Source organism: Notolepis coatsorum (assembly GCF_963971535.1).
Source record: "Notolepis coatsorum genome assembly, chromosome: 14".
NCBI classification, from domain to species: domain Eukaryota; kingdom Metazoa; phylum Chordata; class Actinopteri; order Aulopiformes; family Paralepididae; genus Notolepis; species Notolepis coatsorum.
Window position 1 is genome coordinate 47,323,401 of NC_140178.1, and position 16,582 is coordinate 47,339,982.

The window sequence follows — 16,582 nt, forward strand, 5'->3', positions numbered from 1 at the left end:
ATGCCACAGGACGCTAACACCCAAACCAGCGCCAGGCTCCAGGCCTAGGGCCGTAATCGCCCGCTTACATCACTACAAGATTAAAGAGACTATTATCCTGGAAGCTCGCAAAAGGAGAGGGAATCTGACATACAGAGGGAAACCAGTCTCGATCTTCGAAGAGTATCCCCCCGAGGTGGTCGAGCAACGATCACAATATCGAGATGTCATGGGGCCCCTGTACAAGCGTGGATTTAAACCGTCGCTCGAGTTCCCAGCGAAGCTTATTATCCGAGCCAAGGATGGCACGAGGATGCATCTACCATCGCCCAAGGACGCCGTGGACTTCCTGAGGACCCGGCCCAGAGAGACCCCGACACCGGCTTCACCAGGGTGAGACGCGGACCTGCTACGCATCCTGCTACGGCTATCACACAGAGAGGGGTTGCATTTAATATTTTATTACATATGTGATTATGGATGAATACTTGACGTTAGGCTTCGCCTGGAAGATTATCTCTTTCTTTTCTCTCGCTATCTGACGTAAGGGGAGGAGGGGGACAATTCTGTTGTATATGACTGTACTGTTGCATGACTATAGCCGCGGGCTAGGATGCTAACTGCTAACGTTCCGTTTCGGAAGGAGCGGGACCTATTCTATTTTGTTTCGGATATCTCTGCCACGCTTATAACTCTTACGCGCTATACCAGCTCCCGGCCATGTTTTTGTTCATTGCCACCGGGATGCGTTTACGTCGAACGAACTGGGATCTCGTGGCTGCGCCAACCGGGCCGCGGCTATTCGACTCCCAACCAGTTCATGCGACCCGCATGGCTCCCATCAATGTTTTACTGCTGACAATGTGCTCGCTGGAGCGGAAGACAGCCCCCTGCACAGCGCCCTCCTCTGGCGGGGAGGCCTAACTGTATAGGGTCAAACCAGCATCAGGGGAGATAACAGACTCACGGACAGGGTATCGCCCCCTCCCGGCCTGGTGGATGTACTGCACGCCTGTTTTGTCGCAACATGCCTGGCAGATACACCCCCCCCCTTTTTACCAATTCTCCACTTGCACAATCTCAAAGTAGCCATTTCCGGCTGACTTCCGGTTGCCAATGGCACTTCCTGTCCCATCCAAATACATTGGTTTTAGCTACTTTTCTCCCCTTATTTAAACAACTTTGTCGTCACAGAGAGGCAATGAAACGTTTGTATTATTATAGTATAGAATGTATTTAATAAGCAAACGTTTGTCAGCAGGGTTTTTGGGCTGTATTTCATGTAAAAACGTTTACTGTTAGTTTCCTTGCTCAGCCAGCATTAGCTAACAGAAGCTAGTGGTTAAACAGGCCGGATTAGCTTTGAGCTAACTATCTTTCCCGACCCATGTATTCATTCCATTCTAAACATAACGTTAGTTTACAAAACATGACACGTCTATATAACGTTGAGGAACAAATTATATAGACGGGTAATGTTTTGAACAACTAACGTTACGTTTAGAATGGAATGCATCGGCAAAGATCCGTTAGCTCAAAGCTATTCCGGACAGTTTATCAACTTCCTGTCATTTAGAAATATGATTTATAGTGAAAATCATTACCAAAACGTCCGGAAAAACCTAACGGGAGCATTATAGACGGTCATACAAATGTACAAATGATATAAGGTGGCAAGAAATGCACTATAAACAATACTTTGCGGCGTCGTTTCTTGCGCTAGCCTCTTGTTAGCCAGCATTAGCCTTAATAGCTTTGAGCTAAGGATCTTTGCCGATGCATAAAGTATTGTTTATAGTGCATTTCTTGCCACCTTATAGCATTTGTACATTTGTATGACCGTCTATAATGCTCCCGTGAGGTTTTTCCGGACGTTTTGGTAATGATTTTCACTATAAAATCATATTTCTAAATGACAGGAAGTTGATAAACTGGCCGGAATAGCTTTGAGCTAACTATCTTTCCCGACCCATGTATTCATTCCATTCTAAACATAACGTTAGTTTACAAAACATGACCTGTCTATATAACGTTGAGGAACAAATTATATAGACGGGTAATGTTTTGAACAACTAACGTTACGTTTAGAATGGAATGAATACATGGGTCGGGAAAGATAGTTAGCTCAAAGCTATTCCGGCCAGTTTATCAACTTCCTGTCATTTAGAAATATGATTTTATAGTGAAAATCATTACCAAAACGTCCGGAAAAACCTCACGGGAGCATTATAGACGGTCATACAAATGTACAAATGCTATAAGGTGGCAAGAAATGCACTATAAACAATACTTTATGCATCGGCAAAGATCCTTAGCTCAAAGCTATTAAGTCTAATGCTGGCTAACAAGAGGCTAGCGCAAGAAACGACGCCGCAAAGTATTGTTTATAGTGCATTTCTTGCCACCTTATAGCATTTGTACATTTGTATGACAGTCTATAATGCTCCCGTTAGGTTTTTCCGGACGTTTTGGTAATGATTTTCACTATAAATCATATTTCTAAATGACAGGAAGTTGATAAACTGGCCGGAATAGCTTTGAGCTAACGGATCTTTGCCGATGCATTCCATTCTAAACGTAACGTTAGTTGTTCAAAACATTACCCGTCTATATAATTTGTTCCTCAACGTTATATAGACGGGTCATGTTTTGTAAACTAACGTTATGTTTAGAATGGAATGAATACATGGGTCGGGAAAGATAGTTAGCTCAAAGCTAATCCGGCCTGTTTAACCACTAGCTTCTGTTAGCTAATGCTGGCTGAGCAAGGAAACTAACAGTAAACGTTTTTACATGAAATACAGCCCAAAAACCCTGCTGACAAACGTTTGCTTATTAAATACATTCTATACTATAATAATACAAACGTTTCATTGCCTCTCTGTGATGACAAAGTTGTTTAAATAAGGGGAGAAAAGTAGCTAAAACCAATGTATTTGGATGGGACAGGAAGTGCCATTGGCAACCGGAAGTCAGCCGGAAATGGCTACTTTGAGATTGTGCAAGTGGAGAATTAGCAATTTAGGTAAAAAACCTTGGAACAAAAACAGAAAAATACAAGAAATAAAATACACATTGGAAGTTTAAGTTAATTAACCTACTCCACCATTATGCATCATACTACTCTAAAATCTATGCAATGTACAAAGATAATTACTCTTGTGACTACTTTAAATGTGGGCTAGTGAGGCTAGTGTGGGCTAGTAATGTAACACTTTAATGTGGGCTAGTAATGTAACATACTTTAAAGTAAACACTTAAACCATACATAAATACATTCCCAACTTAACACTTAAACCATACATAAATACATCCCCATATATACACACTAGGGATGTCCGATATTATCGGCCGATATCGGCGTTAAATGTGATATCGGAAAATATCTATCTTTTTTTTTTTACATTTCTATAACCTTTATTTACCCAGGCAAGCAAGTAAGAACAAATTCAGATTTTATTTATTGTCAAAAGTATGCATAATGTTGTGTTAATTCCACAACAAGAGATATGTAATGTTAATTACCTGAAATTATTCAATTTTTGGGGGGGGGGGGGGGGGGGGGGGGGAACCCTGCATATATCTGTATCGGTTGATATCGGTATTGGAAATTAACAGTTGGACAATATCGGTATATCGGTATCGGTAAAAAAGCCAATATTGAGCATCCCTAATACACACAAATATCCTTACCGGCTGCCTATGCGGGTTGTGAGCAAAACAACATGCACAGTCCATGGAGAATGTCTTCTTCTTCTTCTTCGTGTACTTTCCGGCAGACTGGACACCTTCCGGCGTATTGCTGCCTAACAGATTTATCCGCTCACAAGTTCTCTTCTCCTTCTACTCTACCGCCATCTACTGGAATCCTTCCTCCCCCACATTGTCCAATGATGTGCAGCTAACACTGCTTCCTCCTGACTGACTCCCCCTCTGTGACACATGCTTCGCCCCCCGTGGCCTGACTCTGTCCTACTCGCTCACTCACACCCCCCTTCCCTAACGCTACCTGATCAGCCACCCTGTTTAACTCCGTCAAAACATCCTCCACTGTCAACCCCTCCATACCCAAGTGTCCCACTGCTGCTAAAACTATCAACCTAGTCCTCTCTGTCCTACTACTAACCGCCGCTGTCGTATTCACTACTCCTGCCACAAAGGCCACCATACCTAACTTCTCCCTAAACACCCTCTCTTTCTTCGCCTGAACTTCCTCTACCACCCGATGCCCTATCCCAAAACCCTGCCCCCTACCTTGCTTTCCCTGACCCTCCTGCACTATCCTTACTGCCAACTGCCCTTCCCTAATCCCCTGTCCCTTGTCTTGCTGTCCCTGTCCTACCTTCCTAGCTGCCTCCGCATATGAAATTCTACCTTCCCTTCGCACCTGCTGGACCATTACCTCTACCTTCATCGCCTCACAACCCCAATACGCTACACTATGCTTCCCACCACAACTACAACACTTTGGCTCCACTCCCAGCTCACACTCCCCATACTTATGTTCCCCACTACACCTACCACATCTCTGTCCCTTCCTACACCACTTAGCTACATGACCAAACTCCTGGCACCTATAACACCTCAACGGATTTGGCACAAACTCCCTAACCCTATATGCCAAATACCCTAAAAACACCACTCTCGGACTAACCTCACCCTCAAACTGAATAACTATGGTCCCTGTCTCCTCCTTCTCTGCCCCTCTCTTCATCCTCTCTACACTCTTAACTTTCCCATTGCGTTTGTCACTCCTCAAATCCCCTAACAGCTGATCCATACTAACCTTAATTGGAATTCCCCCAACCACCCCCTTGCACCCACTATCCCTTTTCTCCCCTACTATCCCTACTTCACAGACCTCCACTTCCCCAATGCTCTTCATTTCCCTTGCCCTCTCTACCTGCACTACACTTACACACGCTATAAACAAGTTCCCATCCCCCAACACCTTCCCGTACCTTACCTCACCCAACTGCGCTTTAATGAGCTTCGACAGCTGGTTCGGCTCTATATCCCCAACTCCATTTCCTCCCTCAAAACGCACCACTACATTCAACCCTCCAAAACCCTTTCCTCCACCCTCATCCTCTGACCCACTCAAGCTATCTCCCCTCTCTTTCTTCCTCTTACTCCCCTTCCCCTCACTTACCCTACTCTTCTTCTCCACCTTCGTCCACCCTTCTCCCCCACTCTCCTCCCCACTACACTCCATACTGCCACCACCCGTCCCCTTCCCTTCGTCATGACCCTTCTCATCCCTATCGCTGTCGACCTCGCCCAACTCACTCCATTTACTACCATCATGATCCTCCCAATACCCTGGGCAGCCGTCCGCAGGCCGGGGCCACCAATTGCGAGGTTTTCGCTGTTCCCGATCCTTCACAACTACACTGGTCGCCTCCCACCACCGACTACTACCCTCACACATGTCTTCGCTGCACAGTTCCGACGGAGGCAGACGCCGCCACTTGGCGCACCTCTCGAAATCAATCCTCCCACATGAACAAGCCATACTGTCCCTGGCATCAAGCCGCGTTTCACTTCAGTTCGCTCTACCGCCCCCTCCATGCGGCACTGTCCTCTACACACCTTCTGTTCTGATGAACGCTACTAGTCCTCCAGACTGAATCTGCTAAAAGCCAGACCAGCTTCTGCTGATTGAGTCCTGATTGGTGTGGCAGTCAGTGAGAGTTAATTGGTTACCAATCAGCCCGTGTGAGAGCTGCAGTTTGCCCTGACAGTGTGTTAGTGTTTGTGTGTGTATGTGTGTCTGTGAGAGAGGGAGGGGGGGGGTGCCATGACTGGGTCATGTGTGGGTTCAGGAGGTTGGGAGATCTAGTTTGACTTGACATTACTATACCCTCTATATTAATGTAGCTCTTGCTTAAATTTCTTCTGTTACTGCAGGGAGAAGCAACAATCCATTACAACAAACTGCAGGCGGACCCCAAACAGGGGAAGTCTCTGGATATAGGTAACTGCTCTACTCTCTCACTCAGAATAGAGATGCAGAATGGGGCGGCTGGGTAGCGCAGTGGAGAATGCACTTGCCTACCACCGCAGAGACTGGGATCGAATCCAGCTACCTCCGGCTTGGTCAGTCGTCCCTACTAACACAATTGGCAGTGTTAGCGGGTGGGAAGCCGGCGGTTCCTACTGGTTGGTCGGGCGCCAGCAGGGAGGGGATCGGGGGGAAATAGCATGAACCTCCGCACGCGCTACATTCCCCCAGTGAGAGTCCTCGCTGTCAGGTGAAAAGAAGCGGCTGGCTGACTCCACATGTATCGGAGGAGGCATGTGGTAGTTCTACACCCTCCCTAGGCCGACAGTGGGCAATGCGCGCAACGACCAGGAAGGGAATTGGCATAACGACAAAAATTGGGATGGGAGAAACAAAAAATATATTTGCATAAGAACAAACGTCTGCTCTATACTGTTTGTTACTAATTCATTAATTGTTTCCTGATTTATAGTTATAAAGACTTAATTAAAGCCTTGATCTTGTTTAGACCATATATTGTAAATGTGGGGTAAATTCACATGCATTCATTTTGATTTGTAGATAAGAAATAAGCCTTTTGGAACATTCTAATTAAGAATATAGTTTTCTTTTCAATGTTTACATCACCAGCATAAAGAGTAATCATTACAAAATGAAAACCATCCACAGAGCTTTTAGAAAGGTGCAGAATACAAGTATTCTATCATCAAAAATTATTCATTAATGAATTTGTCATTTAAATGCACCTGATTGGATGAATGACATGGTGCTCTCGTCCCAACATCTAATGGCTGAATGTTATCTATAGCACCTTTAACCTGTTGTCTGGTGTTAGTAGTTGTATGTAAAGTGCTCAACTAGAGACTGAAAACATGTTTCCATTCCTATTTTTTTACCACTATTTTGTAGATTTTTGCTAAATAGATTCCAGATTGGGTGTTTAATGAAAGTCATTCCAACTATTCCTCTATGGTGTGATGTGTGTCTTCAGTGCTGAAGAAGGTGAAACACCGCCTGGCGGAGAACATGAGCTCAGGCACAGCAGATCATTAACCTCTGGTGTTGTGATGTCATGTGTGACTCTTCCTCCGTGGTGTTGTGATGTGTGTCTTCAGTGCTGAAGAAGGTGAAACACCGCCTGGTGGAGAACATGAGCTCAGGCACAGCAGATGCCCTCGGACTCAGTAGAGCCATTCTGTGCAACGGTAATACTGTCTCAATCAACATGTTGTTTTATTGATACAATTTGTTTTTGTATTATTTATACCTAGATAGAAGGGGGGTTGTTGTGAAAACTGCCAGAGGGAGAGTCTATGAGAGTCTATGAGAACCATCTGTCCTCATAATGCTGTTACCCTGTGCTGCTTACTTATATACTTAACCCTTGCACTACCACACTACAGAAGGTTAACCCTTTACTATCACACTACAGACGGTAATCGTCTGTAGTGTGATAGTAAAGGGTTAACCTTCTGTAGTGTGGTAGTGCAAGGGTTAACCCTTTTGTCGCGTGGCAGTGAAAGGGTTAAATAGTATGCGTTTGTGTTTACAGATGGGCTGGTGAAGAGACTGGAGGAGCTGGAGAAAACGGCAGAGCTCTACAAAGGCAAGTTGATAAATTAAGAATTGGATGAAAAGACCAGGATGGGTCAGTGGTGTCATAAAATCTCCAACATGGCTTCCTGCTTTACCACTGGGAGAAAAACATGGCTTCCCTCTTTCCACTGGAGACAAACATGGCTTCCCTCTTTACCACTCTTTACCACTGGGAGACAAACATGGATTCCCTCTTTACCACTGGGAGACAAACATGGCTTCCCTCTTTACCACTGGGAGACAAGTCAGATTGTGCGGTCAGAAGTCTTATTGTCGGCCAGTGCTAAGCTTCTCCCGCGAGATTGTGTCCGCTTATCATTCTACAACAACAACTGTGTCAAATGGATGTAACTTAGCCTATGCTTTATTTAGTTGTTAATACGCCATTACTGAAACATTAATTGTCATGTTGAATATTATCTGATGTCCTTATTAAATATTACAGGGGATGGTGTCCTGACTTTCTGTGTTTCCTTGCAGGGCTGATGGAGCACACAAAGAGACTGCTCAGGGCCTTCTTTGAGCTCTCTCAAACTCACAGAGGTGAGTTACAACACTCTTAATTAGCAATCATTTGAGTACCAATACATTGGATGCTTTAACCAAAATGATAGAACTCCTCCTGTCTTAACAATGGATTTACACAACAATCTTTAGATAATGAAATATGATAACATCAGTCATCTAAAAACCTACAAAGATATTGGGTCTCATTCCCCAATATTTTCCAAAGAGTTTTCTTGGAAGACTTATCTTGAAACCGACTGAGACGGAATCAATGACAAGTTCACTCGGAGTCCTCAACACGCTGGCAGTGTTAATTTTGTCAACTAAAATGATGACGAAAGATGTTCGTCAACGAAGGTTTTTTTCATGACGACAACGAGACGTGACGTCATGTTATCGAAGACCATGTGACGCTAACGTTACTAAATAGTTAATTAAATATCGTTGACCACAACTGAGGACACAAATGTCATTTACAAAAACCAGGACGAAATTTCTCTTCATGTATGTTGATATTGTTGACTAAAACAAGACGAGACAAAATAATTATAACTTTTCTTAATGCCATTGTCCCGAGTAGAGCAGTGTGACGGGGAGCTCTGTTATTAGCATTAGCTGAAGAGCTATTTGAAAAGCTAGTTTTAGCTTAACGTTACCTTGGCTAAAGTTGGGACTATTCATAATCCAGCTGCAGACCTGCAAGCAAAGTACAGCAAGTTGGCAAAGGAGTATTCCAAGGTAAATCGCTTTTTCACCAGTAACGTTACATTGTTTGTATTTCCATCTAGCTCGCGTTAACTAGTGGCTAACCTAGCTCACGCTAACGTGGTCACTGATCGACCTCTCGCACACAATTAATGACATAATGCAGACAGCCATACCGGTGACAATGTTTAGCTTTTAGTGCCAAATGATAAGAGTCTGAGGCGGAGTCTCAAAAGAGAATGTTGAATATTTATTTTGCATTAAAAATCACAACAGAGCCTCTGCTACTACAGTAGCTAACCTAAACGGAGCCGACTGGATAGGAGGAAGTGCAACGACAATAAATACGCAATTTAAATCAGAATATGTTCCATGTTGACTATTTCTCACTTCTGACGAGTTTTTTTCCATTAACTAAAAATAGACAAAAATGTCATCCGTTTTCATTGACTAAATCTAGACTAAAACAAAAAAGGCAAAATTTTGACAAAAACTGACTTAGACTAAAATGCTCAGACATTTAGTTGACTAAAACTGACTAAACGAAAAATAAATGAACATGACTAAATATGATAAACGAAAAAGGAGCACTTGACACATGACTAAGACTAAAACTAAAATGAAAATAGCTGCCAAAATTAACAATGCACGCTGGTAAATTATGTCTTAAGTGTCTCAAACGTTCGCACATGAGATATCTGCGTTGGGGAATGGCACCATGTCTCAAATGCGAATGCGTCTTCAGGTCATTTGCATACAAAACAACGCCTCCAGAGCTCATTATAAGGCAACTAATGATGCAGCCGTGGGAAAATGGATGCGGAAGCGTTTTGCGACCCATCGAAATTAGATTAGATTAATTGTATTGTCATCATAGTACAGCTCGGGCACCTGCCGCAGCGCACACGCATGCACGCGCTCAGTACTGTATAGCCTACGCGCGTAATGAATGAACGCAGTATAGGCTTATTATTCCATTAAAGACTTGTTTCATTAGGATTTAGTAGATACTATATATATGCTCTGCCCTACGTACAGTATAAGTACAGACTTATAGTGTACGTAGGGCAGAGCATATAGTATCTACTAAATCCTAATGAAACAAGTAATTATAATAATATAAGCCTATATACTGTTCATTTATTAGACACGTAGGCTATACAGGCGCACACAAGACTTATGGAATATTAATGCAGTCTATTTCCACACGATTAGCTTTAGTTCTTATTTATTTATTTATCCACTGTCATTTCAGTGTTGGTGTATAGGCTATATAGTGTATTTCAATATAAGTTTAATTGATTAATGATATATTCGAAGGAATGCAGGTTTATAGCTATATCAAACAAAGGTCTGTCCCATTGTATACCACTCAATGGGGATATATTGCATGTTGACCTGCATTCTTTCAAATGTATATAATTAATCATTAAAACAGATATGTAACAAATAAGATACAAATTCCACAGAAGGCATTAAATAATAATTATTTTCAATCATTTCACAATAATTGCATAATTGTGTTTGAATATCTGAGTAATTAAAGTAATTATACATTTGTCCAAAATAGCTGGTTCAGATATGGTTAATCCAGCTGCCCTGTGATCAGATGAATCCATATTATTTATTTTTCCGACATCAAATGCGTAATTTCTTATCGTACAAATATTGTCATATTTATTTTAATTATGATTAAGTAATTAATTCCAAGGAGGCCTGTAGCGTTGACATGAAGGAATCACTATGAGGACAGTCTGTCAAGTTAATAAAATTTTCAATTAGTCAATCAATCATAAGTGTGCTCCTCAGCACTCTTAAATCTGCTCTCAGCCACGGTAAAATCCGATCTCAGGAAAATTTGGGGAATCGCGCTACCAGCCCTAATATGTCTTAAATGGGCAGAAATCTGCCTAAGAGGAAAATTTTGGTCATAAATCCGTTCGGGAATGAGACCCATTGTGTAATGAATGTATGTTCGATTCATTCAGACCACTAGGGACAACACACAATTCATCTAGCTATTAGAAATATATACCATCAAGCAGGTCAGGCTAATAGCTAGGATCTTGATTGTTTCTAGAATAATTATTTGTCTTTAATGCCCAACTGATTGGCACCTGATTTGTCTCTCATTCCTCCATTGTTCGGGGACGTGTTCTCTGTCACTGATTGTGTCTCTCATCCCTCCATTGTTCGGGGACGTGTTCTCTGTCACTGATTGTGTCTCTCATTCCTCCATCGTTCAGGGACGTGTTCTCTGTCACTGATTGTGTCTCTCATCCCTCCATTGTTCAGGGACGTGTTCTCTGTCACTGATTGTGTCTCTCATTCCTCCATCGTTCAGGGACGTGTTCTCTGTCACTGATTGTGTCTCTCATTCCTCCATCGTTCAGGGACGTGTTCTCTGTCACTGATAGTGTCTCTCATTCCTCCATCGTTCAGGGACGTGTTCTCTGTTATTGATTATGTCTCATTCCTCCAGTATTCGGGGACGTGTTCTCTGTTATTGATTATGTCTCATTCCTCCAGTATTCGGGGACGTGTTCTCTGTTATTGGTTATGTCTCATTCCTCCAGCCTTCGGGACGTGTTCTCTGTTATTGATTATGTCTCATTCCTCCAGCCTTCGGGACGTGTTCTCTGTTATTGATTATGTCTCATTCCTCTAGTATTCGGGGACGTGTTCTCTGTTATTGATTATGTCGCATTCCTCCAGTATTCGGCGATGTGTTCTCTGTTATTGATTATGTCTCATTCCTCCAGCCTTCGGGGACGTGTTCTCTGTTATTGGTTATGTCTCATTCCTCCAGCCTTCGGGGACGTGTTCTCTGTTATTGATTATGTCTCATTCCTCCAGGCTTTGGGGACGTGTTCTCTGTTATTGATTATGTCTCATTCCTCCAGCCTTTCGGGACGTGTTCTCTGTTATTGATTATGTCTCGTTCCTCCAGCATTCGGCGACGTGTTCTCTGTGATTGGAGTCAGAGAGCCCCAGGCTGCAGCCAGTGAGGCCTTTGTGAAGTTCGCTGAGGCTCATCGCAACATAGAGAAATACGGCATTCAGTTACTGAAAACCATCAAGCCTGTGAGTACAGGACTCAGCGCTACTTTGGAAAATGTACATTTTGTGGCATACATTTACATAAACATAACCTTAACATATAATTGTGTCTCACTCAAGTATTGGAATGCACTCCACTGATCACTACTAGTGGCTGATATTTGGCATATACCAGAGATACCAGACTAAAAGTGGCGATCAGGAATTGGAATAATCTTTTTGGAGAACATCTGATCTGAGGTAAGGAATCTATTTTACCAGTCTTGGGATAATCAGAGCTATTTTCACCTATATATCAGCGTGTGCTGTGTGTGTGCGATCAGGAAATAAGAGAATCGATTTTTCAGCCCGCTTCTATAGGGTGCATAAGTACACATATACTATCGATGATCTAGCGTTTATTTGAAAACGATTCATAAATAGGCCGAAAAATTTCAACGTGTTTTGTGTATTCCAGTAAAGGGCGTTTATCACAGAATCTTTATTTTTTTCTGAAACTTTAAAAAAAACTAGCGTTTTTTCCTTCCTTTGGAACGAGAACTCGGGGAGTAGCCATAGTCGTTAGACGGAAGTTGAATATTGAATTGAAGGGAGTATGGTCTGATGCAGATGGTCGGATAACTATAGCTAAGATTTTACACAAGAACAGAAAAATAGCGCTGGTAGCGGTATACGCCCCAAATTTATACGAAGTTAGTTTCTTCACTACACTTACCAGAGCAATGTTAGACCTTCCCGAATACTCATTTATAATCGGTGCGGATTTTAATGCCATTTGGAACCCAAGGATGGACAAATCAAACCCCTCCTTTTCCAATGAACAAAAAAATGCATCTAATGCATTAAAGGATTGGTCGAAGATTACAGGTGTAAATGACTTATGGCGATCACTCAACCCCATGACCCGGAAGTACTCTTGTCGATCTGCGAGACATAATACATTATCCAGAATAGATTACGTTTTCACAACCCCGAGACTATTTGATAACTACGATGTGGAAATGATACCCAATGCATTGTCTGATCACTGTTATTTACTCTTAAAAGGAACATTTGGTATACTATCATCCCGAGCCCCAAGATGGCGATTTAACACAATGCTGCTTAATAACAAGGAATTCATTACACAAATCAAAGAAGCTCTTACGGTATTCCTACGGATAAATGCGAATTCGGTGCAGGACCCCAGAATATTATGGATGTCGACAAAGGGAATGATCAAGGATTTCACTGATAGCTTTTCCTCCCAAATACGCAAGAATCGATGCTCAAAACTGGCTGAACTGGAAACACTTTACTCAACATTATTTAATTCTTTGCAATACAACAACTCGGTTCAACTGGAAAATCAAGTCAATATACTAAAAAAAGAGATTAACGCCATATACAGACAACAATCTGAATTGCAAATACGTAGCACAAGACAACAGCAGTACTCCCAAGGTTCCAAACCAAGTCACCTATTAGCCATGCGACTAAGAGTCAACGCAAAATTTGCAGATATAACTACCATTAGAGCACAACAAGGACTTGTTACAGAACCCAAAGAAATAAACACGACATTCAAAGAATTTTACTCCAACTTATACAAATCAGAAACGACCTTCGATCAAAACAAAATGGACACGTATCTTAATCAAATTAACCTCCCTAAACTTTCAGAGGATGACGCTAAACAGTTAGAAACACCGATCACACTAGATGAACTTAGGGAGGCCATATCTGAAATGCAAAGTGGAAGGGCCCCTGGAAGAGACGGTATCCCACCAGAAATGTACCTCTCTTGTTGGGACATAATTGGACCCTTATTACTAAATATGATTTTATACTCAGTCAAGGAGGGGAACTTCCATAAGTGACAATATTGCACTCATAACAGTCCTCCTCAAAAAAGACAAAGACCCCACCGAGTGCGGTAGTTACAGACCTTTAAGCCTCCTCGGAACCGATATCAAACTGTACTCTAAGGTATTAGCCATCAGACTACAAAAGCATATGACGTCTTTAATTCATCCGGACCAAACAGGCTTCATAAGAGGCCGCCTGATCACTGATAACGTAAGACGATTACTACACGTACTAGATGCTAACAAGGAAGACAACACACCTAAGGCGATGCTGTCCCTGGATGCAATGAAAGCTTTTGACAGGTTGGAATGGTCGTATCTATGGGCAGTATTAGAAAGGATGGGGTTAGGAAAAGGATTCATTGATATGATTAAAGTATTATACAAAGACCCATCGGCCATGATTACAACAGGTACAATCACCTCTGAAATCTTTCCAGTAACACGGTCTTCCAGACAGGGTTGCCCCCTTAGTCCCGGACTATTCGATCTATCATTAGAGCCTTTAGCACAATATATAAGACAATCCCAATCCATAGAACCAATCGTAATCAAGGGCACACAACACAAAATTAGTTTATATGCGGACGACGTAATACTGTTCATGCAAAACCCCAACACCGCACTGCCTCATCTTCTCAAGTTGATTGAGGACTTTGGAGATTTATCGGGATTTAGGATAAATTGGCCGAAGTCGGCCTTCCTCCCACTTAACGCCCCTGCAAAAAGAAATATAACCCTCCCAGAAGAGATACCGATGGTAAAACACTTTAGATGTTTGGGAGTTGAAATATTCCCTACCATAAGCCAAACGGTGAAGCACAATTACATAAAAATCCAAAACAAAATCAAATACGACCTTGTCAGGTGGTCAAAACTTAAAAACTCAGTACAAGCACGGATATCAATAATTAAGATGGACGTCCTACCTAGAATCAACTTCTTCAGCTCAATGCTACCGTTACCCCCTCCAAAGGGTTACTGGAAAGAATTACACTCCTCCACATACAAATTTATTTGGAATAACAAACCACCACGTATAAAAAGATCCACCGCACAGAGAAACAAAGCAGACGGTGGTATGGCATTTCCAGATTTCCACCACTATTTTAAGGCATACACTTTAAGACCACTGACAACATGGTTTGATCCCCAAGCATCAGTATCCTGGAGAAATTTAGAAGAAAATATAGTAGCTCCACATAGGCTGAAGGACATAGTGTACACCAAATGATCAATTAAGCAATGCGAACGGAAATTTGGCCCCATAATCACTCATGCAATCCGGATATGGCGTGAAACACAAAAAAAAGACTATCCCACATAAATGGCATAATCATACTCCCTTATTCAATAACAATGCACTCTTGATTGGAAAACAACCTATAAGATTCCCTAGATGGGAAAAGCAAGGCATACACACATTAGGAGACGTTTTCAACAAACAGGGTTTTTGTAGTTTTGATGAGATATGCAAAAAATTTAATCTCACCAAGTCCTCATATTATTTTTACGCACAGTTATTGGCATGTTTGAAGGCTCACGGTGTTCCATTAAGGATACCAATTGTACACCACAGATACCACAAATGCTTCTATGAAAGAGAGACATCGAGAGGTTTTGTTTCAGATTTTTTTCATCAATTACTAACGGCCTCGTATGAAACCCTACATCTAGACTCAGTCTGGAGGAGGGATATACCAGACCTGGAGATAGACTTTGACTGGCAAGAAGCCTGGGCAAATGTACGCCTTGCATCAAGGAACCCGGACCATCAACAAATCAATCTTAACTATATTCACAGGACATACTTAACTCCTATAAGACTGAACAAAATGGGTCTTAAACAAGACTCCAAATGCTCCTTATGTACAAATGGGGACGAAGGGACATTTATGCACATGTACTGGGACTGCCCACCAGTTAAGATATTTTGGAAAGAAGTGACCCAGCAATTGTCAAATCTCTTAACTCTGGATATACCTGTACACCCCTCTGTATTACTGCTGAATGATGTCTTTGAGCATGCAGTACCTCCACAGCTAAAGAGATTGGTTTTATCCGGTATCACAGTGGCTAAAAAGCTGATAGCATCACGATGGTTTCAACCGGAAAAAATGTGCCGTAAGGTCTGGATTCTTACATATCTCGATGTGATTTATCAAGAAATATCAACAGCTAGAATTTTGGGTCTCAATGAATCCAAAATGGCAATGTGGTTAGAAGTGGTGGAGAGAATAAAAGCCAGCATATAATGGTAGTGTCTGGTTAGGAACAAATTATAATGGTTGGATTATCCAATGGGGGGTCCGGGAGAGGGGGGTACGAGCTGGAGCACATGTGTATTTGTATATCCTATTGTGTGTTGTCATGTTTGTTTATGTGTTTGTTTAAAAAATAATAAAAAAATAAAATACAAAAAAAAAAAAACAAGCGTTTTTCAAAATAGTATCAAACGGAAATGAACCGATTATATATAAAAAAAAATCCGTTTTGACAATGTTGACTGCAAACAAGTCATTGATAAGCGACGGCCATATTAGACACATACTGTAGCCATCATATAGTTTATGCGTTCGCAAATATGAGAGCTCTGTCATTGAATATAGCGGTGGCACGCAACAGGGTTCCTAGGCACCGCATGGCTGGCACGGAAAGTGTTAACGAACGGTCTAAGGCCCTGTTTAGATAGAAACGCTAGCAGGTGAAGCCGCAAAAAAAAAAAATCGGATGTGCCTTTCGTTTATACGGAAACTGCGTTTTTACGGGGTGAAACCGCAAAAAAGTGAGACTACCTTCCAGGGTGGAATTCCTAGAAACGATAAACCTTTGCGCTATCATCTAAACCAGGGGTCAGCAACCTTTTTGACATGGAGTGCCTGTT

At 42.1% G+C, this 16,582-nt stretch overlaps 1 protein-coding gene across 1 annotated transcript in view; it reads left to right on the forward strand.

Moving 5' to 3' along the window:
- pick1 (protein interacting with prkca 1) overlaps nucleotides 1–16,582 on the forward strand; it is a 53,717-nt gene that overhangs the window by 21,019 nt on the left and 16,116 nt on the right. Inside the window, exons 5-9 of the mRNA XM_084328663.1 lie at nucleotides 5,890–5,956; nucleotides 7,099–7,188; nucleotides 7,536–7,589; nucleotides 8,060–8,122; nucleotides 11,742–11,875. Coding sequence (XP_084184789.1) covers nucleotides 5,890–5,956; nucleotides 7,099–7,188; nucleotides 7,536–7,589; nucleotides 8,060–8,122; nucleotides 11,742–11,875 — 408 coding nt within the window. The remainder of the gene's footprint in view (nucleotides 1–5,889; nucleotides 5,957–7,098; nucleotides 7,189–7,535; nucleotides 7,590–8,059; nucleotides 8,123–11,741; nucleotides 11,876–16,582) is intronic.